Source organism: Malaclemys terrapin, chromosome 2 (genome assembly GCF_027887155.1).
Source record: "Malaclemys terrapin pileata isolate rMalTer1 chromosome 2, rMalTer1.hap1, whole genome shotgun sequence".
NCBI classification, from domain to species: Eukaryota; Metazoa; Chordata; order Testudines; family Emydidae; genus Malaclemys; species Malaclemys terrapin.
Window position 1 is genome coordinate 73,636,803 of NC_071506.1, and position 23,065 is coordinate 73,659,867.

General features: G+C 39.9%; 1 protein-coding gene across 18 annotated transcripts in view; it reads right to left on the reverse strand.

The window, feature by feature from the left end:
* DTNA (dystrobrevin alpha) overlaps nt 1-23,065 on the reverse strand; it is a 287,362-nt gene that overhangs the window by 41,892 nt on the left and 222,405 nt on the right. For 9 of the 18 annotated variants that reach the window (XM_054017099.1, XM_054017100.1, XM_054017098.1 and 6 more), the window contains exons 8-13: nt 21,047-21,213; nt 18,271-18,395; nt 14,053-14,133; nt 11,815-11,904; nt 5,763-5,840; nt 4,995-5,087 (exon numbers count right to left, since the gene is read on the reverse strand). In XM_054017099.1, coding sequence (XP_053873074.1) covers nt 4,995-5,087; nt 5,763-5,840; nt 11,815-11,904; nt 14,053-14,133; nt 18,271-18,395; nt 21,047-21,213 — 634 coding nt within the window. The remainder of the gene's footprint in view (nt 1-4,994; nt 5,088-5,762; nt 5,841-11,814; nt 11,905-14,052; nt 14,134-18,270; nt 18,396-21,046; nt 21,214-23,065) is intronic. The other 9 variants (XM_054017102.1, XM_054017114.1, XM_054017113.1 and 6 more) reach the window with 4 other exon arrangements.

A 23,065-nucleotide genomic window follows, 5' to 3' on the forward strand; every position in this document is an offset into this window, starting at 1 on the left:
ATTTGCACAATCAAGGACTTTGTCATTCATACCCCAGCTATTCTTCAGAAACATGAAAGGGATGTGCTATGGCACAACGTATATCTTGTTTTTGCTGCACATTTGGAGACAACCTTAACTGTATTTATGTGAACTTGCTACTATAATAGGAAGAAATTTTACTGATATCTGGTACAATTAGGAGGATAAAGGACCAAAGCCAGCAGGAAACATTGACGGAGTGCTCTGGCTGGCGTTCTCCTCTGAAGTAAAAATGCATCATGAATGTGACACATTCAAGCTTCACTAGCCTACGGAGGGAGAGTCACTCTGAACACACTTCCATCCAGCCCCCTTCCAGCTTTATTTGGCAGCTGCTAAGCAAACGTTTAAAAAAAAAATCTTGCTTGTTGAAATATGGAGACAGAAATGAAATTCCACAGGATAGTAACATTTGTAAGGCTTGTTATCGGATCTTCTCACTCCAAACAAATTCAGTCTGCTGTTTAGTACAGCAGCAATGGAGAGTAGTAAATTCAAACTGGCCCCATAGTCCAGGAGCAGACTTTGGACTACACTAAGGGTTTGGGCAGATTCTTTCCTCCAATATACATTGATAGTTCCCATTGGCTTCAGTAGCAGTGACATACAAGTCTGAGAGCAGGATTAGACATTAGCATTTTAGAGAGCTGTTGCACTCACTCTCCAAAGGGAAGCTGCTCACGGTCTTTCTAAAAAGGGTACTGACACAACATTTCCTAGTGTATTATCTGAAGTGACATGCTACAACAGCAGTAGGAAAATCTGCAAGTAAAAACATAACTGAAAAAGGTGGGCACAATTTCGTAAGAAACTCTATACAGCTTATTTCTGACATGTTTTACAAAATGGAAGTTACTTATCTGTAACAGAAGGTTCTTCAAGATGTGTGGTCCCTATCTGTATTCCAACGTGGCTACACATGTGCTGCATGTTTATGAGACTGGAAATTCTTTCACGTAGCACCTATTATTCTGTACCTGCACCCTGGATCTCCTTGTATAAGGGGAGATGTGGACCAACTGCCTCTTCAATTCTTTCTCTACTGTGAATCTAGTCATAATCCGAAGCAGAGGGGAGGAGGGCAAATAGTGGAATAGAGATAGAGACCACACATCTCAAAGAACCTCCAGTTACAGGTAAGTAACCTCCATTTCTTCTTCAAGTGCTGGTACTTATGTGTGTTCCACACAAGCAGTAGTCAAATATCACCCTCTGAGGATGCAGGTGGCACAGTTATCTGTAGCATTGCAATTTTAATGGCTACGTTGGCAGAAGAAGCTTGGACCAAAGCATAATGTTTTGTGAAAGTGTGGATGGAACTCCAGGTTGCTGCCTTACAAGTATCCAGCACTTCTCAAAATGTTGCTACTGAGGTTGCCAGTGCTCTAGTGGAATGGGCCCTCAGCCCATCCAGGGGAGGTAAATGTGCTGATAGCCAAGGAAGATACAGCCAGAAATCCAGGGCTCTGAGCAGATACTGTCTGTCCCTTACTCACTTTGTTATACCAACAAATAGTCTAGGTGATTTCTAAACAGGTTCGTTCTTTTAATGTAGAATACCAGTGCTCATCTGTCATTGAGGAAGTTAAGTCTCTTTATCTCACTGGAGGCATAAGGCTTCAGGAAAAATAGCAATAAGTTAATTGATTGATTTATGTGGAACCTGGAAATTACATTCAGCAGGAACTTTGTATGGAGGTGAAGGGACACCTTCTCTTTATAAAATATGGTATATGGAAGATCGGCCTTGAGGACTCTCAGTTCAACCACCCTCCTGGCCAATGTAATGGCAAGTAGGGAGGCAACCTTTAAGGACAGGTGAGATATCAAGCATGTGGCCAATGGTTGGAAAGGTGGCCCAGTAAGTGCTGAAAGTATGAGATTGAGGTTTCACTGTAGCATTGGCTTTACTACTCGTGGGAAGGTCCAAGTCTGGCCCTTTAGGAATCTGTTGGTTACTGGGTGAGTAAAAATAGAACAGCCATCCACCGGAAGGTGGAATGCCCTGGTAGCTTGCTACAGTCCACTTAGAAGCAAACAGAAAGACCCGATGGTCTTGACAGTTAGGAGGTGGTTTAAAAGAGCAGGAATACCTGCTGGCTCCAATAACTGATTCTAATGCACCAAGTAGAAAAATGCCTCCATTTGGCTGTGTAAAATTTTCTGGTAGAATCTTTCCTGATGCAATTAAGAATAGTTTGAATGGCCTCTGAACACGAGTGTTCTAGCTCTGATGTCCAGCCAAATACCAAGCCATGAGGTGGAGAGAGTCCAGGTTGGGATGTCTGATACTATCATTCTCCTGAGTTAGAAGCTCTGGGAAGGGCTGAACGCTGAGTTGCTGGATTGACATTCGTAGGAGGTATGGAAACCAGAATTGTCTGGGCCAATTGGGTACAATGAGAATGACTTGTGCTTTGTCATGACGAAGCTTCTGTAGAAATTGCAGTAATAGCGAGATTGGAGGGAAGGCATTCCTCGGGTGGCCTGTCTAGGGAAAGAGAAGGACAATGCCCCTGGAGTCTAGACTTTGTGCTGCTCTGGAATAATAGACAATGAGCTTCTTGTTTACTTGGGAGGCAAACAAGTCCCAAGATGGCATTCCCCACTAACTGAAAGTAGTTGTTGTCCAGCACTGAATTGTGTAACTTCCATTTGTGATCGGTGGCAAAGTGTCTGCTAGGGTTATTCGCCAATGAGTTCTGAGCACCAGAAAGGTAAATGAAAGAAATTATTATGTGGTTACAGATGCACCAGATCCATAAGTTGACTACCTCTATGCACAGTGAGAAGGATCATAGCTCTCCCTGTTTCTTTATATAGAAGATGATCATCATGTTTCCTGACATTATCCAGACATATTTAGATCATCTGAGTGGCAGGAATGCACTGCATGCCTGTCTGATCGCTCTTAGTTCCAAGAGATTGATATGTATCCTGGCCTGTCGAGATGACCATGTACCCTGAACCATGTGATTGCCCAAGTGGGCTTCCCAGCCTATGAGGTACATATCCATGATTATGGTCACATTGGGTGTAGCAGGTAGGAAATGGACTCCAATGCACATGTGTTTTGGATGTTCACCAGATGAGAAAATCCCTGGCACTGTGGTGTTCATGCTGTGTCTGTCTGGTATATATACTGACCTGAGCCAGGCTTTTAGACAAGGGAGATATAGTCTGGCAAATGGTATTACGTAAATGCAGGAGACTTTGTGGCCCAGCTGAGAAAGACCTGGACTATTATTTGGGGTTTGAGAGAGACTTGGTTTATCACACTGTTCATGGCATGAAGTCTGTAGGTATGCTCCTGCTGCAGTCAAGTTCAGGGTTGGCCTTATAAATTCTATGAGTAATGTGGGAGCCAGAGCAGACTTTTCCACGTTTAGGCAGTTCCCCATGGATGCCAGGAGGCAAAGCAAGGACAAAGTTGCTCTCTGGACGTCCAGACAGAATCGACCTGTTAGAAGCAAGTTTTACTCCTGAGGGAATTCTGTGCCAACCCCCCACAAATTTTGCACACAATATTTTAAAATTCTGCAAATTTTATTTGTCAATAAATAAATTTGGAGGCTTCAACATGGCAGTAGGGAGCACAGACCACTGGTTCCCCAGAGGTGGGAGATCAGCCTTCATCTTCCCCTTTTTGGGGGAGGAACTATGAAATACTTGGAGTAGAGCCCTTTCCCTCGATGCTCTTAGGTCCAAGGTGGGAAGGAGCAACAAACAGTGCACTTGGTGGAGACATGTACCTCCCCCAGTCAGTAAAGTCAGTTTTTAAATCCTGGGATTCTGGGCATAGTCCTGCTCCCAAAAGTGGGGACAGAGAAAATACTAAGCTACATTAACTAGGAAAATACTATAGAAACCACGATAAAACCACTACCAAACTGTGTACAATTATATTTACAGAGACAAAGGCATTACAAGGGTAACTCCAGACACAGAGGATTAGGATTAAGGCCATAAAACAGTAAGAAAGAATTGGAGAGAGAGATGGTCTGCACCTCTCTTATACTGTTGGCACTGAGCATGAGGAGATCCAGGGGACAGGCGTGGACAGTCACTACTTGCAAGTATTTCCAGTCTCAGGCATATGGTGCACATGCGCACACATGTGTGGAATACAAATTATAGAAGAATCTATAATTATTTGCATGTTAAACTCCTCCCCATCTTCCTGGTGTGGAGTTGCAGGGATGAAGGTTTCCTTGCCACTGCACAGCAGGCCAGCTTTTCCCCAACCTAGGCTGGCCTGCGTTGAGGCTACCATCCCAATCCTGATGGCAACAGATATTTTTGGGTGGATATAGTGTTAAATGTTTAGTCAGGCAGAAGAAAAGAGCTATATGCAATTTACCTGCTTCAAAACTGGCCATACTTTGTTCTGAGTTAGAGATAATGGCAAAAATATATAGACACAGGCTTAGACATGGCAGAAGACAGCCAGATTTAAGAAGAATGGCTGACTTATGTACAAATGGACAACTGAAACAATGCTCCTCCTCTGATGGGCTAATAAGCCATTTCCTGTTTTTGACTGTACCACCACCGTTTCTCACTTACACAATAAACGGGAACTGCACATTACGTGCCACCACAAAAATTAATTCCTTGAAAGGAGAAAGCTTCTAAATCACTGGTGTGGCTAGGTTTATGTACCATCAAGTACAGTACTGACTACTAAATAGTGTCACAAACCAGTATGCATGGTAATTTTTAGCCAAGCAATTATTTGCAGTACTTTGCTATTTAACATTCCTAGAAAGAATGTTAGCAATTCCATGACCCACCAGCACAGGGAAGAGTCATGTCTTGAAAGCACAAACATCCACTCTTTGGATTAATGTTTTAAAGTATCTGCTTCTACTAAAGCGGTTAGAAAATACTAAATGCATTGGGCTGTGATTTAATTTAAGCAGATCAATGTCCCTCTGCTAAAGAACCCCCAAAGGTGCCAAACCTGCACTAACCGTGAGGGGTTGCTCTGGAGCATGTTGACATACAACCCGATGAGTACATGTTCATCGGCCAGCCTGTCTGCAACATCGAGGCTGTACTGTAACCTGAAACAGGGTTGGGGGGAAAAAGGGTGTGATCCGGACAGACAGAGAGAAATAAACAGAAAAAGCAGGAGCAAGTAAGACTGTGAAATGGGAATTTAAGAATGAGCAATAAATGTTCTTAGAAAAAAACTAAAGCGTTGAAATTTTTATTTACTCTAGTTGTTTAAAATGGTACAATTCAACTTGATTAGGCAACAGATCCGGCAAGATGGGGGGAACCTGCTAGAACACTTTCAACTCCTGTTGAAGTAAATGGGAGCTGAAGGAGCTTCAGCACCAGGCAGGATCATGCCATGTGTTAGTCCTATAAAGACAATTACTTTAAAAATAGTACAGATTATGAAGTTTGCCAATTTTAATATATTATAAGTAGTATATATGTAATATACATTATATGGATAATAAAAATAATTTATGTAGTATATATACACACACACGTATGATTAACAGATTGAAATCAAGAGTAGGTATGTCTGAAAGTATCAGATCAAGATAATAGGTATATAAATATATGCATTTAAACAAAGCCTACTTAGTTCAGTGGGTTAGTTAGGTTATAGAGATATTGTAATTTTCTTGTGAAAAAAGTGTATAGATTAAAACAGTGGGGGAAAGACAGAAGAATTTTTTCTGTAGTCGTGTTAGTGCAAGCTACTAACGTACTCTCTAACTTACCCTTTGCCTTTCAAGAAAGCTGGAGCAGCCCTAGCCAGCAATTTGTTCTGCTCTACTTCATTATTCTTGTAAGGAGAGCTAGTTAATAAGACAGGAAAACTATGAAGAGGGTAAACAATGATGATTGCAGTTCATTAAAGAAGAGAGTTCAGGGAAATTCATTCAAGAGCCTTGAGCTGAACCAAAAGCCAGAAGTTTGTTGAGGTTTCTCCCTCTCTAAACTATAATACCTACAGCAAGGGAAGAACCTAACAAAACAAGCTTCAATCAAACATGGCTGTTTGGAGGCTACTGTAGTTTCAGGTAAAGTTTGAGCTACATACTTGACGCTGAATCTTAGCATACCAAACCTTTACATCTAGCGAGGAAAACTCCCCTACAATGGCCAGGGTATTTCTGGTATGATGGGGGAATTTCTGGGATGATTCCTGTAGAATTAAGTTTTCTCTTTATTTGCTATTATATGTGGAGCATATGGTGGAGACATGTACCTTCCCAAGTCAGTAACGGTAGCACTGGTGGTTGTCACGGATCAAGAAGGAGGGAAGACAGGAGTCAGTTTTTAAATCCTGAAATTCTGGGCATAGTCCCACTCTCAAAAGTATTATGTGTGGATCTCAAGGTGGAAGTAGCCAAGGAAGTGTCTACATCTAATTGAATCTGTCCTTCTGTGGGGTAGCTCCAATTTAATTTTTAAGAAGTACTATGTTCTTTTTATGCCCTCAAATATATTTGTTATTTTTCATTATAATCCATTTGTCAGTCATGCTTTCTTTTTAGGTTTAAATATTTAAAGGGTCACAGTAATTTCCTGATGCTGAAATACTTGAGTGACTGGAGAAGAAAAGATGATACTGGATAAAAATGGAGAGATTTAAATCTTAGTTCATCTCTCATGCTGTTGCATTTTTTGTGAAATTATTTCATTTCTCTCTCCATTTTAATCAGTCACCAATCTTCTTTGGGGTCTGGCTACTGACATTCAGACATCTTCTGACCAAAGACTGTCTGTGTCTCTGTGTGAGTAGTGCACTGCAGGGATTTCTCCAAGAGCAACAGCAATGCTACTCAAAGGGTCAGCTGCTTGTGGTGCCTCTGAGTTGACAAAGTTCTGATGATCTGGAGAGTAAAAGTATCAATTGTATGACAAATTAATCATTCCCTGAGGCTGGTCTTATCCGACTCTGCCACCATTCTAGCAGCTCCCATACGGAAGTTTAAGTCATCATTCATCAATAGTGTTTTCAAAGGATTACAATGAAGGAGTGGCCCCAAGGACCCTAACTTCATTGCTTTATGACAGTCTGAATGGGATCTAGATCAAGTCATTTGTGCACAGCAGGAAAACTGTTTGCTATTTTTTATGTTTTTACACAATCCCCATCGCGGTATTGATAAAGAACTAACATAAGAATGGCCATACTGGGTCAGACCAGTCCATCTATCCCAGTATCCTGTCTTCCGACAGTTGCCAACGCCAGATGTTTCAAAGGGAATGAACAGAACGGGCAATCATCAAGTGATCCATCCCCTGCATCTGGCAATCAGGCTTGGAGACATCCAGAGCATATGATTGCATCCCTGACCATCTTGGCTAAGAGCCATTGACAGACCTATCCTCCATGAACTTATCTAATTATTTTTTGAATCCAGTTATAGTTTTGGCCTTCACAACATCCCCTGGCAACGAGTTCCACAGGCTGACTGTGTGTTGTGTGAAGTACTTCCTTTTGTTTGTTTTAAATCTGCTCCCTATTAGTTTCGTTGGGTGACCGCTTGTTCTTGAGTAATGTGAAGGAGTAAATAACACTTCCTTTCTCACTTTCTCCACCTCACATATGATTTGATAAACCTCTATCACATCCCTCCTTAGTCGTCTCTTTTCTAAGTTGAACACTCCCAGTCTTTTCAAGCTCTCCTCATATGGAAGCTGTTCCATACCCTTAATCATTTTTGTTGCCCTTTTCTGTCCATGTTCTTATTATCTATCCCTTTCCTAATGGTTCCTAATATTCTGTTACCTTTTTTTTTTTTTTGGATTGCTGCTGCATACTGAGTTGATGTTTTCAGAGAACTATCCACAATGACCCAAAACTCTTTTTATTGAAACTAACAGCTAATTTAGACATTTTGTATGTGCATTACTTTGCATTTATCTACACTGAATTTCATCTGCCATTTTGTTGCACAGTCAACAAGTTTTGTGAGATCCCTTTGTAACTCTTCGCAGTTCGCTCTGGACTTAACTATCTTGAGTAATTTTGTGTCATCTGCCACCTCACTTCACCTTCAATACATCCCCTTCTGACTACACCAGGATCGGGAGAGGCAACTGGCAGAAGAACAAGTTTTGTCATTTTATACTAGGTGAGAGCTCCTCTATCCCAGCAGAATTCTCAGCTGGCCAGTTAGGGCCAGATTCTGCCACTTTGTGCCCCTTCTTACTCAGTGCAAAGTGGACAAAAGATAGGGAGAGAACCTGGCCCTTTGTTTATAGTCAGTTAGTGCCTGGTCCTGCAAACACAAAGACACACTGAAAATGTGTATATTTTCAAGAGTGAAGTTACTCATGTGTTTAAGGATTTGCACAAGAAGGCCTATGGTTAGTTTCCCACATATGTGAGGCTTTTACACAACAATGGGAAGAGAAAAACATTGATAAAAAGAAGAAAATGTAATTGCAAAATCACAAATAACAGCTGTGGAACTCAAGGGTAAAAGAAAACCAAACTTCTAAATCTTTTTAAATTCGCTAGATTTCAAATTAGTTGTGTCCCCTCCCTTATTACACAATCACATATGTTTTATCAAACAATACAGTTCACTACACAATCTTTCTATCACTTTCCATTCATCTTGGAAGTACTGTGTTCTGTTCTGCATATGCTAGACAAATATAGGACCTAGATAGCCTCTCATCTATACATCTATTGAGAGAGATGAGAGGCTATCTAGGATGTGTATTTATCTAGCACAGATATCTTAGTACACAATATGTATATACAGCCACACATCCACACACTTCAACTCTCCGAATCTGCTCATATAAATTTAGTAGAAAAGAGAGAGCACAGGGTGTGTCAGTGTGAAGAAGCAGGAGCAACAATGGAAGTTGTGAAATTACTGGAAATACAGTACTTAATAAATATATACACGTGCTTGAGAACTCCAGCATACCGTACATTATAAAGTATAGCTAAGAACACTGAATACAAAAACAGAGTTTGCTAAGAGAGGAAAATGAGTTTTCTATCAAAAGGAGGAGGTAAAACCTCTAATTCTGAGCAGAAGTAACTTCTTAAATGATCTCACATCTACACAGATGGCACCATTTTTAGGTTGTATTTAGCTATATACACAATCAGAATTTACAAACCTTTCCATCAGCAGGCTGATTGTTGGCCAATTTGACCAGAGAATTTGAAAGAGGATTCCCCCCCTGTGCTGAACAGAACATATGAAGACTGTATATACTTCAAGTAACCAGATCTCCAAAAGGAGGTAACTCAGACATCACTAGTAGCCAATATACCTTAGCCTAACCTTCGTGTGTGTGCTTGCGCATGTCTGTACTTGACCTCATCTGCCCCAATTCCTTCTGGCCAGAGGGCCTATCCAACACCTTTTATATCCTGTTTGCAGTTAACAAGAGGCACCTGCCACTATGACTCAACAGTAATTACCCTGTGACTTCATACACCATGAAAAGTTTTAGTCTGATACACATTTGCAGCCAATTTAAAGTTAATCATGTGTTGACTAGCTCCTATTCACTCCAGTCCTAGTTTTTTAAAGAAGGAACAACTTACTGGGGAAAAAAATGTAGTTAATCATTCTGGTACTTGCCCCTTCCCCAAGCCCTGTACATTGATAATTCCAGGGAAACAGACACATACAGAGAAAGAAAGAGCAAGAGAGAGCTATTGCACCCCTCACCAGGGTATCTGAACACCTTGGATCAGCACCAATAGACTGCAGATAGAGTGCAGAGCTACCCAAAGGAAAAAATTGATTTTAATTAAGTTGAAGCAGTGTTTAAAGTCATCCACCCTGAATTGGCCAAAAGGCTCTGTAATGCCCAATTTACTTATTTTTACTTTAGGTCAGATATTCAGTTCATTGAATTTATATGGGTATTTCCCACTGTTCATTAACATTTCCCTGATTACTGCACTACAGGTGAAGCCACTAAATTGTTTTGCAGCCCTCCAAGTAGCCCAAGATCACAAAGAAAGAATGTTAGCCAAGCAAGGAAAATATAGGACTTGTGGTTTTAATTATTCGTAAGTTGGCAGCACAACTAATGACTATGTTTATATCAGATGGTCGCAGATGTGTGCTCGGTTATTTGTTCCCTGTTTTAAAATATGGTATTTGAATGTGGCTCCTGCACTGCACAAAGAAGAGTAAAAAAATTAGCTGAGCAGTGTATTTTTGATACCCCCAGTGGTGCTGTTTGTAGCTATAAAATGTATCTTATGTCTCTTATGACAGATTTCACAGCTGGCATAAGGCCTCCTCCTGCTGCTGCTCTCACCTGGCCATTGTGGCCCAATTTAAATGAACAAGGAGAAGCAGTGAAATCTAAGAGGGGCTTTTGTTCTGGGGTGGCTTAGAGAAACTAACAAACAGATCAGGTGAAAACAGGTTGACTCAAAAACCTGAATCTGAACACCTCTGAATGTTGGGAAAGCTTGATTATAAATCCAAACTTCATGGCTCGATCCCATCTCAAATAACAGACAACGAAAAACATCCATTTTATCTTTCAGATGTTCTTCATAATTTTTCTTTAACAAAGGTTCGCTCCTTCCGAGTGCATTTTCTCTGTCTCATTTAATCCAGCAATTGTGATGACAGTGATGAATGTATGATGCCACATTCATTTCCATAAGCAAAGGACTTTGATGTCATGCACTCAAGACTCTAGATGCATTGGTGGATGGAGCAAACTGGGAAGCTGGCTGTGAAGGAGAATGCTTGCATACTAATACAAATATTTGAAACAATTGCAAAGGGAATACTGAAAATGACTGACAATGTAAATTGCCTTTTGTAAAAATGATCTATTTGTGTGAAAATCGTTCTTCAAAGTTACCAAACTGTCTGAACCAGACCACAAAACACATTAAAGTGACCGCAACTTGTACCCTGTGGAAAACACAGCCAGGATAGCTTTTAGGGTTATGATCAACTAAAGATTCAATGGTGAGTTTGTACAATTTTGATTGGTATTCAGAAAAGCAGCGTCTCAGCACCAACGCTTCCTCCCTGAAGAATAGCTGATGTTCAAGGACGGATTCAGAAAATAAGAGAGGTGACTATACTCCACAGAAAACAACTTGGGAGACTGGTCTTGCCCAGTTGCACCTCTTCCTTCTTTTGTACCAAATGAAACAAAGCCTCATTCAGACGGTTAAAATGAGAGGGAATGGTGAAGAAGGGTGTGGTGATCAAGCACCTGGGCCTGATCCAAAGCTCAGTGACTTTAGTGGAAAGACTCCCATTGATTTCATTAGGATTTGGATCACGCCCTTTGGGGACCAATTTGACAAGGAACCCAAAGTATTCCTGTTTGGTGCAATGGGGGAGGGAGGAGAAAGGGGTATTGTGGAATTGATCCAAAGTGGTCACCAGCAGCAAAAACCCTGGAAGAGGAAGAACAGGATCATTGTGAAATTTGGGATGGTTTTCGACCTGTTCTATGTTTCTCTTTCAGGCTCCTGTTGAGTGTGGAAAAGCAGCGGTACATAATGAAGATGGAAATGTAAAGGTGTACAGGTCCGTTTGAACAAAAAACATGTCTAGTACATATTCCTATTTAGAGTTATTAAAACATTTGAAAGATTTGTGCTGTGCAAAAGCAAGACAGCTTTGCAAAGTCTAAGGCCAGTGTGAAGTTTAATCAAAGTCTAATTAAAACCACCTAAGTCCGCTATCCCTACAGGATCCTCCTTTAAGAATATCTTTAGCAATTTAGCAGAATTACCAATGATTTAGTGCATCAGCTACTGAACTACAGCGATTAGTGGTTTAGTGTTCTCATACTGACCGTGAATTGTTGTGAAGCTGATTTACATACAGCTTTATAAGAGAATGCTCATCAGCTACAGGACTGGCTACATTTATACCCTCAAGTAACCTGAATAATTCAAACAATGAAACCTTGTTAATATCTGACGCAAATACACAGAGTAGCATGCTGACAGTGGATTCAGCGTGTTCAATTCACAACCATTTTAGATAGAATACCGTTTTTTAAACAAAATAAAAAGATATGATTCAAGTGAATTAGGGTTGAAAACAAAAATAATTAGAACAAGTTGCAATGCAAAAAGTTACAAGAGGATTAATATATGATATTATTTTACATTTCAGGGCATTGTTAACTCTAAAATAACCAGGAATGTCCATGGCATCACAAGAACATTTCATAATGGAAAGATGCCATGTTACCCACCTACCAGAAGGCCTGTCTATCTAGAGCTCTGGCTTTTAAAATTCCTCATGTCCCGCAAGGCATTTTCCATTGATAAGTCCTGATTTCATGTGCAAAGGACACTCCCTTCCTCCAGGAGAAAAGGAATTCTAAAGTGCCAGAAATGTACCTTCATTTGATCCTGATATTTAAAGACAATGACTTGAATTAACAAAGAAACTAAAGCAAAAAAAAAAAAAAGTATCAGTAATTCTTTGTGTAAAATGAAACATGTAGCACAATAAATACCACTGTAAGTATTGTATCTAAAAATCATCTATTGGGCGCCTGTCTTATAATAGTACGCACACTGTGTTGCTGATTGAGCATTGTGATTTCTTGGAGGCTGCATACATTTTAATAACAATGTAGTTTATAGGTAACAAAAAGTTAATTATTAGGGGAGCAAAACATCTTTATTCTTGACACTATATTGTAGTGTGGTGTACTATGGCTTTGTTTTCAGTCCTGAAAGAATAACCATGAATACCCATGTTACCAAGATTATAGTTGGGAATTTTAGATCTCTGAAGTACTGAAACATAAAGCAAGAGCAATTCAATCAGATGCAGCCAAAGGTTATACTATGCTTACCTTCTCCATTACAGTGAGGAGTGCTTCTCTTTCCAGTATCCTGAGTATGACCATTTACTTATAGGTTTTTTTATGTAGACTATGTAACTGGTAGCAAATGCTGCAAATTTATTTTGACTGCTTGGGCGTATAAAGGTTACACACACCTTTTCTCTGGGAATAGGGCCACCCTATTTCAAGACATTTCTTTGTTGTGGCCTTTAATGAATCTCTGATTTGTTTAACAGGTGAAGGAATGTCTCAACATCTTTCCAAACAGTGACTTAACATGGTCCTGCCCTCTACTGGCTGGATGAGTGGGCCAATTAGAAGCCTTGAGATCACTACCGTATTTGCAGAGTAGTACCAACGGTTAAATCACATTTCTGGGCCATAGAGGGATTGAGTCAATTGGTGGCTGCAGTTTTATTCTATTTGGTATTCTGTGTTACGAGGCTTTGCAGTGAATACTATAAATGAATTTATGAATCAAGTTCAATTCAGGGGTGCTTGTCCCAGGTGGTCTCGACTCAATTCCATCTCTAGTTAATATCAAGTGAATACTGGGTATAAGAAACATATCCATGGATTCTAAATATACTCTATTACATAAAAACTACCCTGACCAATTTTTATAAGCCCCACACAAAATTTGAAATGCTAGCTAGATTAATTATACAGTGTTGTAAAAATGCAAGGAATTCTTTTTCTTTTAGTTATCCTCCAAAGAGTTTCTGTGATCTAAATTAGAACACCAAACTCATTTCCATTAGTGACATGGCTGAAATTTTAACTCAGATCCCCAAAGATAACAAGTTAGTATATTAACATGTTAACGCAATGTATGCCCTCACATCCCAACTTCTACTCCCTGCCCAACACTGCCAAATGACTTAGGATCCGAGACCCAATTTTTAAACATCAGCTTCTAAATCAGGGAGCCCAATTCTACATTTTAGCACTTACAATGAAAATTAGGCACCCAAATGTGCATTGTAGCATCCTAAGTGCCCACGTAAGCACGCCAACATGGAACTGGGTGCCCAAATTCAGGGGCACTCATTTAAAATGTGGCCTTCCCATCTGAATAATTGAAACTCAATCCACAAAAGGTTGCAATATTTCTGAGACAATGTTCTATTAACATTTTCATGGAGTAAAATGCAAAGAACCTAACAATCAGGGATTTATTTTCCATTCACGTGAGTTGTTTTAAAGTAAGAAAGGATGAGCACTCACCTTCTGTTTGTGAAAGTATTTCCTGAGGGAACAGAGTGGGAGAATAGCGTATCATTCATGCTGGTTACAGGTCTGGGAGGCCTAAAAGAAGGCAAAATAGCTAAGCATATTTTATTTGTATTTAACAAACCATCAGCAACAGTATTTACATATAGAGATTAATGATATTCTTGCTCAAGGTAAACTGACAGCAAATATCTTCTGCGGTAAATAACCAATCACTCCAAACTAAAGGGTTATTTGTTTTTTAAAAACGGGGGATAAAAATCCATAACAGGACCAAGAGATAAATGAACATCAGGTTTTTATGTTCTGAGGCACATTTTGAACAATTCTTTTTCCTACTCTGGCTAAATAATTTATTGTGCAGCATTTTTACCAAGCCCACTGAAATGCCCCATAAAATATAATTAGTACAAAAATGGTGAACCTCTATCAACAGTCTTTTAACCCCTCACCCCCATCTCAGACTATAAAATAATGTACTGTAATCACTTTAAAGGGTCACTGTCAACTTAAAAACATGACTTTTCTGCCTGATATTGTTTACTTACTATTGTTACTGAAACTGAGATTAGAGAAAAAAAATCTCAGCTTTTTGCAGTTTGTTTAATTGGTAAGATATTAATTGTCTGGGCATTTTAAACTGGAAATTTATGTGGTGCCAGTGAACAGCGGTATTAGTTAGCATTTCATATCAGCTACATGAGATTTATAGATGTTCTGCATTTTATTTTTTATCTGGACAATGAAAACACTGGACTATTCAAAGATTATTACACACTTAGTGCTGGAATCTGCTAAACATTCTGTGATCAACAATGAAGATGTAATAAGATTTGTTACAAGTTTTTCTTTCCCTCCAAAAAAATGTACTAAAGGAGAATAAAATACTTACCAGGTATCTCTTTTGCAGCCAAAATGAAATTGAAAAAAAAGAGACCATTAATGAAGATGGCATTTTGAAATGAATATGGATAAAAACAGGCCATTGTCTTCTTGTCAATTCTCATATCAAGAAAACTGGCATTGAAACAAATTCAGGCTTTGCCAGGGTGAGCTCCTTAAAGCTACTGATTCACTCAGCTGAGTATTTGTCATCACTTTTTTCAAGTTCAGCTTTAACACCATGAGATTCCCCCTTTAGGACTATAATTACACCCATTATTATTTCTTGCATCTTTGTGAATGGTCTGTAGACATGTATATTTGATACGTAAAAAGCAACAGAGGGTCCTGTGGCACCTTTGAGACTAACAGAAGTACTGGGAGCATAAGCTTTCGTGGGTAAGAACCTCACTTCTTCAGATGCAAGAACCTCACTTCTTCAGATGCAAGACTTGCATCTGAAGAAGTGAGGTTCTTACCCACGAAAGCTTATGCTCCCAGTACTTCTGTTAGTCTCAAAGGTGCCACAGGACCCTCTGTTGCTTTTTACAGATTCAGATTAACACGGCTACCCCTCTGATATTTGATACGTTTTGCCTTATATTCAGGGCCAAGGCAAAAAAGCCTCCCGCCGCCCCCCCAGTGTGGCAGGGGCGGGCGCCGAGCCCGGCCACGGGCCGCTCTCCCCAACCGGCCGGAGCGCCGGGGGGAGGGCGGCGAGCCCGGCCGGGGCTCCGCTCTCCCCAACCGGCCAGAGGGCCGGGGGGAGGGCGGAGAGCCCGGCTGGGGCTCCGCTCTCCCCAGCGGCCGGAGCCGGAGCACCACGCCACCCCCTCCAGGTGCCGCCCCAAGCACAAGCTTGGTGGGCTGGTGCCTGGAGCCGGCCCTGCTTATATTGCAGTTTTAATTAGAAATGTTGAGTTGGGCCCATAACTTGAAAAATTAGACAGCTCTTTGGCTCTGGGTACTCCAAGGTAAGAAGTGAACAATGAAAAGAAGGGTTACTACCTTTTTAAAAAAAATAAATAAAAAAATCACAGCAATACAGAAGCTCTTTGTCCTTATTTAAAGTAGCACTATTGAGAACAGAGGACTCCTTTGTCATAGGAAGTCTACCATTAAATATGTATGGAAAAAATCCCTTCGCTTGAATTCTTGCCCAGATCTGTTTCTCTTGATACCTTTTATCTTCCATTACATTTAAAAATAAAAATCGTGCCAGCAAGAAGATATTCTCAATGAGTTACTGTAGCATATCTTTTCTCTCAGTTAATTTATGTGAATTACATTGTAGATCATGCTATTTCCACGACTTGCAGGTTTTTCATTCATGTATCATTATACTCAATACAGTTATATTGCTTTCAATCTAACAATAAGGAGAAACTGTGCCATAAAAATAAAATAGATGGTCTCTCATCCTTATATTCATTCACACTAAATTATATCTATGTATTCAGAAAGAAGACAAGGTCCTAATTTCACAGCAAAGATTTTGGAACAGATCCTATTCAATTACTGTATCTTTCTCTTCCCTATCTTTGTTTGAATTCCTTCATAATAATCCAGTATTTACTATGATTGCAGCATGTTATCTGCTATCTAAGAATATATATTTGCAGTGTTGCTGCAGGGTACTACAATCATGCTGTGAAACAGAATTATTTTAAAGCGTTTTTCATTGTAGTTCTTTGCAGTGCTGTTGTAGCCATGTTAGCACCATGATAAAAGAAAGAGACAAGATAGGCAAGATAATATATCTTTTATTGGACCAAGTTGTTGTAAGTTGGTCCAAACAAAAGATACCTCTTCATCTACCTTGTAGATCCTCCTACTGGAGCCAGTGTTAATGTCCCACAATGAAAAACTCTAGATAGCATGAGGAAGAGGCTTTAATTTCACTTTCATGACCTCTCTTTCTATCCCTCTGAAGTATGCCCAGTTTCTGCATGTGAAATTATTATCTATACATCCATGTCTCTCAGCTTTTATACCATGCTGATCACCATAGTATCTGAGCAAATCCATCTAATTCTGTTTCTTAGTACAATATGCGTCTATTCCATCCTTACGATAAAGCAGTACATTTATTTTAAGAGATAATCAGTTGTAACCATCACACAAAATTAAACATCTGTATGAGATACCTCGCATTTTAAAAAAGAGGGACAGTCATGCTGCCTTGGAAAACTTCCTTTATGACCACCCAAAGAATAACATCAGCATGATTTATTTTTAAAACGTCTAAGCAGGCTAAGAGAGAGTTTCCACAGCCTTTAGGGTTTTTGCCTGCACTGCTTCAGTCAGCAGCATGATGGAGGTGGTTAAAAGACTGACTTTTTTTTTTTAGAATGATTGCAGCACTTTTCATGAGAAGTATTTTAAAATAAATATCTTTTAAATCATTTCAGAATATCTAATTGCTTTGGAACTTTTTTCCAATTGTTACTTTAGTTTTGCTTTGAATTCCTGGGAAAGAGTGTCACTTTTAGGTCAAATGAGACCAAGAAAGCACAGGTCACCAGAGAAGCCAATGTTACCCAGCCAGATGACAATATATGATCTACTATTAGCGCAGATGGTGAAGGCCCTTCAATGAATGCTATATCATCTGAAGTGGCAATTTCCCCATTGTATCCAAATCTAGCCTTTTTTCCGCTTTGAGCTCTTTGACTGCTAGAGAGGAAAGCATGACTAGTTTATATGAATTTTAAATAATAAAAGAGAGTGAAAGGGAAAACTTAGAGACAAACTACAGTATTGAGTAAATTAAAAAGGATCAATGAACTGTAATCCAAGATTAGAATAAGGTGAAAATTCAGCTGCATTGTTTTAAGACTTTGGGTGAAATTCTGGTTCCATTAAGTCATTGAGAACTTTGCCACTGACTTCAAGAGGGCCAGGATTTCACCTCTTGTCTGGCACCTTAGTTCAAGACAATACAGTGTTATGTTGAAGTTTGGAGACTCCTGAGAATAAATCCAGAAAGGTGAATCATGAATAAATCTAAATGTACTAAACCATGAAAATGACACAAAATTTAAATACATTCACACTCTTCTCTCCCCACTTACGACTATGTCCCATATCTGTGTCACCTGTATCAACATCATCCATATGTTTTTTCAATAGTTTAAATGTGGCCTGGACCACCAAGGTAAATTCACGCTAACAGAAAGCCCCTTCTTGTGATTTTATACAAAGCACTTGATTCATTGCATGAGACATGAAACAGCCATCATGCATTTCCTCCAGAGCCATCGGAGATACACAGTCTGTACACGTCAACTGGAACAAAGGTTACTTTCTCTACAGCACACAGATACTTACACAATATGAGCCAGGTTTAGAGGTTTTTCAGGCTGGTCAGGGAACATTGGGTGCAAAGGTTCACGGCTGGAAGCACAGCTTAAAGACTTGCTAAGTGCATTAGTTAGCTTCTTAGCAGGTGATTTCTGGGAGGAACAAGGAAGGTAAAAGTAATGTGGACAAGTAAGGTGCAAACGGTTGCTACATTGAAACTACAGGAAGTGCAGAACAAAACCTTACCACTTACAATCATATATTCTTAACTTTTTCCTCTCTCTATGCCTTTCTTTAAGGGTCCAATGAGCCAAAATCCATTTAGGTCAATGGAAAGATTCCCATCGTCTTCAGTGGGCTCTGGATCAGGCCCTGGGAGACACTGTTTCTTCAAAGGTAGTGGCATGCATACAAGCCAGTGCACTATATTCTTTCCCTCCCCTCCTCACTAGTGTTTCACTAGTTTCCTTCATTCTTTAGATGTTTTAAACTAAAGCGTCTCTCTTGTCTGCCTTAGAAGCTGCTGCCTCTGCTACAATAAGGGCAAATGCTATTTTAGACACAATACTGATGGAGTTTCATGGACTTGGAGACAGAAAGTTAAAAGAAGAGACTGATAAGCTTTCATTGCTTCCCAAAAAACTGAACATCTCTGCTTTCACTGTATAAACAACAGGCATTAAGCTTTGAATCCTGGGATCCCACAAGTCTTCATAGGGCAACACAATGTAATGCTAGTTTTAAAGCACTAGGGCAGCTACATCTTCAGCTTTTATAAACATAATGACATCTTATATACAGTGAAACTCTTTTTTAGTGAAGTAATCCCCAGATAACAGCTTAATTCTAAGTGAAGAAAGGATGGCTGTGTGATTGTAGCAATGGGCTGTGAGTTCTGGGTTCTGTTCTAGGTTCTGCAACAGATTTCCTGCATGACCTTGGACAAGCCAGTTAACCGCTCTGTGACTCAGTTTCTCCATCTGTAAAATGGGGGTAAAACTACTTTCCTATCAAAAAGGGATATCAAGCTTAATTGCTAGAGTTTTTAAAGTGCTTTGAGATCTTCACAAGGAAGGTATATACCCTGTGACCAGGATATGAATTATTTTTATTATTGGAATTCCAAATTATACACGACAATGAATTTGAATAATTTAGGATTCTCACTCTACTTTATTATAAATGGAGTTTCACTCTGAATTCATCATAATTGAGTTCTATTGGACATCTCCAATTTACACATGCACCTGAGATATTTGCATGAGTTAGGCACACCCCAGGTGTATGCATGTACCTAACTTTTAAGATTAGGCCTAATATATAGAACATTCATACACAGGAAGTGTTAAGGACATTGTTATCAAATCTGCTTTGAAAGAAATAAGACCCATGTACACAGCAGCAAGGCAATTTCAGATTTGAATTGAAATATTCCAGTCTGAAAGTAAACAACATTTGGGTAGCAGGGGCGACTAGACATGTATTCATATGTTGCTTTTTATTGTGTCTGGCAAGGTTTTGAAACAGCTTTCAAATGAAATCACCAGATTCCTTCCCTACCATTGCAGCACACTTCCTACAGCAAGAAAGATATATCATTCCACAAATACACTGTTTGTTAAGGGATGAGAAAAAGAGCCAGGTGGCACATACTCTCCTATCCAGAGTCTAAACTCAAGTCATCCATGTCCACAAAGTGAGAGCCCAGAGGCCATTTGTGCACCTAGATCTTTTGTGAGGCAGAGCAGAACCATGTGCCTGGAATACTGATCAAACAGTGCATTTCTTTTATAGTTATCCCTTGCTTGGTCTGTGCATTATCATCAGGCAGGCAGCTACTTTCACAGAACCAGAGTTTTAATTGTTTTAAATATGTTTTCTGAAAACTTAGGTTCAAACACGTATCCACACACACACTATGATCTGCATCCCTCCTGTCTAAAAGACCACTCCTCTCCCTGTAAAACAATGCACGACCGTGACAACTGAGATCAGCTAAAGTGCCTCTGCTGACACTCCCCGGATTTGAATTCTGAAGATGGCATGTTCTTAGTGGTGGGACCTCTGCTGGAAATTTGCTTCACCTTTGGCTCTGCTAGAGCCCAGATTTCAGAGAGAAGTTGCTAGGCTTAACTATTTGGTGAAGCATTTGTGCCAGCTGGGTATAAGCGGTGGATTATTTTTTTTAATGATGTAAAGGTGGGTGGTTATTTCTGTTACTTAATATAGGCTGTATGATTTATTATGGATGTAATTATGTTAATGTACTCAAATGCTATTATAATGGGAACATAATACATATATATTGAACAGACAGACAGACAGACACACACACACTTAAATTAGTTCCTCAAAAAAAAAAAAAAAGATTTCATGGATAGCTGAATGATACTTCAATAGTCCCCATAATTTCATTTACATGTAATCATTAGCATATGAATCAGAGAAAGCGAGAGAAAGGCTAACAAATAGTTTACTATGGGTCCTTCAAAAATGGAAAACTTACTGCGAAAATAGCATTATATTCCAAGACCCTCCTGCAGCTGTCCTGACATCCAGCACAGTATTAAACTGTCAGACTGCTCAAATCCACTCTCAGAAAAGAAATTCTTGTCTCAGAACTTAATGGTGAACAGGGACCACAATTGTGGATTCTCCATACTTAACTAAATTGGCCACCAAAGTTTTATATTTTGCGATATAAAATGACTGAATTGGCCAAGGTTCCTACTCCATCCTTGGGATTCTCTCTCTGACTGCTGGAGTTCAAACAGTCTGCAGCAACGCATGAACCTTCCCTTACCCATGATGTGTATTCTTTCATTTGGTGCTGGTTGCTATGGGAACCACTGGCATGTCCCCTCCAGAAGCAGTCCTGACAGAGCTGGTAATTGTGACACTGCTGGCACCGATAGCGAAATCCCATCATGCTCTCACTGTGGCAGTAGGAACACTCAACAGGGTGGAAGACTGCGGGGGAGAGAAATTTAAAAAACAAAAACAAACAAAAGAAACAATAAGAACAAGATTAAGAATGAAGTCCCAAATGGTGACTGAATTCTTCCTTTGTTTGCAGTAATTTTCAACATCAAATGCCATTCATGGTCTTAGGCTGAGGAAAATATATATATGAAAACTTCACAAGTCTTTTGTGGGTCTCTTCTAGGGTACAAACTGCACTTGCTTAATTCCCAACTCCAAATCCTTTATCTCTTCTGAAGCAACATGCACTGTTCTTTCTATAGCCTCAGAAATGTGTTTAAACTATAAAGCAAACTGAGTTTATTACAGAGGAAACAAACCGTAAATTAGAAGGAAATCTACCTTGCTCTAATAGGTTGCTATTCTGGAAAGGTGAAGGTTTTTATTGTTATCATTAGCGGTTGAGTTGGTGAGCCTAAGGGTCAGAAGTCGGATTTTCAAACATGGGTGCCTAAAGTTAGGTGCCTAAATCTATGTAAAGGCATCTAGATACCTAATCACCTATGACTGATGTAGTTAACTAACCACATTTAGATATGGATTTAAGCACTCAATGTTTGGTACCCACGTTTGAAAATCTGGCCCTAAGAATGGGCTCCATTTTGTCCACCATTCCAACCAAAAGTATATAATAAGGAGGATGTGTGTCACCCGGAAGCACTGCCCTAGAATATTAGACTGATCGATGGCATCTTTTACTATTCATGCTGCTATGAGCTATGTTTTTCCCCCACCACTTGGCACTCCCATTGCCTCTGCCTGTCTCTGCACACTAGAGCATGTACACTGTATTTATCTGCAACTGAATACATATATGCATTCCCCTTTGAAGCTCCAGTTATGCTCTATATACAGTTGGGAGGGAGCACTTGAGAGGAAATGAGCTGGCAACACTTTTCCAATGACCTCTGGTAGTAATAACAGAAAATCCTCTGCACAACAACCCTCGTCCCTCCAGATTAAGGATATGTCTATACTTACCTCCAGGTCCGGCGGTAAGCAATCGATCTTTTGGGATCGATTTATCGCGTCTTGTCTAGATGCGATAAATCGATCCCGGATCGATCCCAGAAGTGTTCGCCATCGACGCCGGTACTCCTGCTCCGCGAGAGGAGTACGCGGAGTCGACGGGGGAGCCTGCCTGCCGTGTGTGGACCCGCGGTATGTTCGAACTAAGATACTTCGACTTCAGCTACGTTATTCACATAGTTGAAGTTGCGTATCTTAGTTCGAAGTGGGGGGTTAGTGTGGACCAGCCCTTAGAAAGTGAGGCTCTTAAGTTTATTTTCAAACATGTCTGCTCCTTGAGCTAGCAGCTACGCCATTAGACAGAGAGTCTCAAAAGAGAGAGAGGATTTTTTCCCCTGGCTACCAAGGGAAATATGGGGAAATTGTTTGTTTTTTGAAAATTTATTCATATTGTTAATTGAATGTTTAAATATAAAGGCTTAACATGTTTCCTTGGGTTTAAATCTTCCATTCCTTCTAGATCCACAACATTAAAGGATATCTTGTCAATGACATTTGCAAAGGATTAGATGCCAAACTCCTCTTAAGAGCCACGTGGAGGAAATACCATGTTAGGAGCAGGTGTACTCTGCTAAGTAAGACCCTGAAAGTGTACTTCCTATTATGTATCTTTTCCTGTTTAAGGTCGAAATACAGGTCATTGGGCACAGTAGAAGAGATGGCTTTGTGTAAGAGAACTGTGTGGGGATCTGCTAGAACTATTTGGGGAAATATATAGGGCTTGGAGGGGTGGAGAGGATGGAATGAACCCACAGTACTGGGGTCCTTCAGTGGTTGTGACTGCAGTTTCAATGCTGCGGCAGTGTCTGCA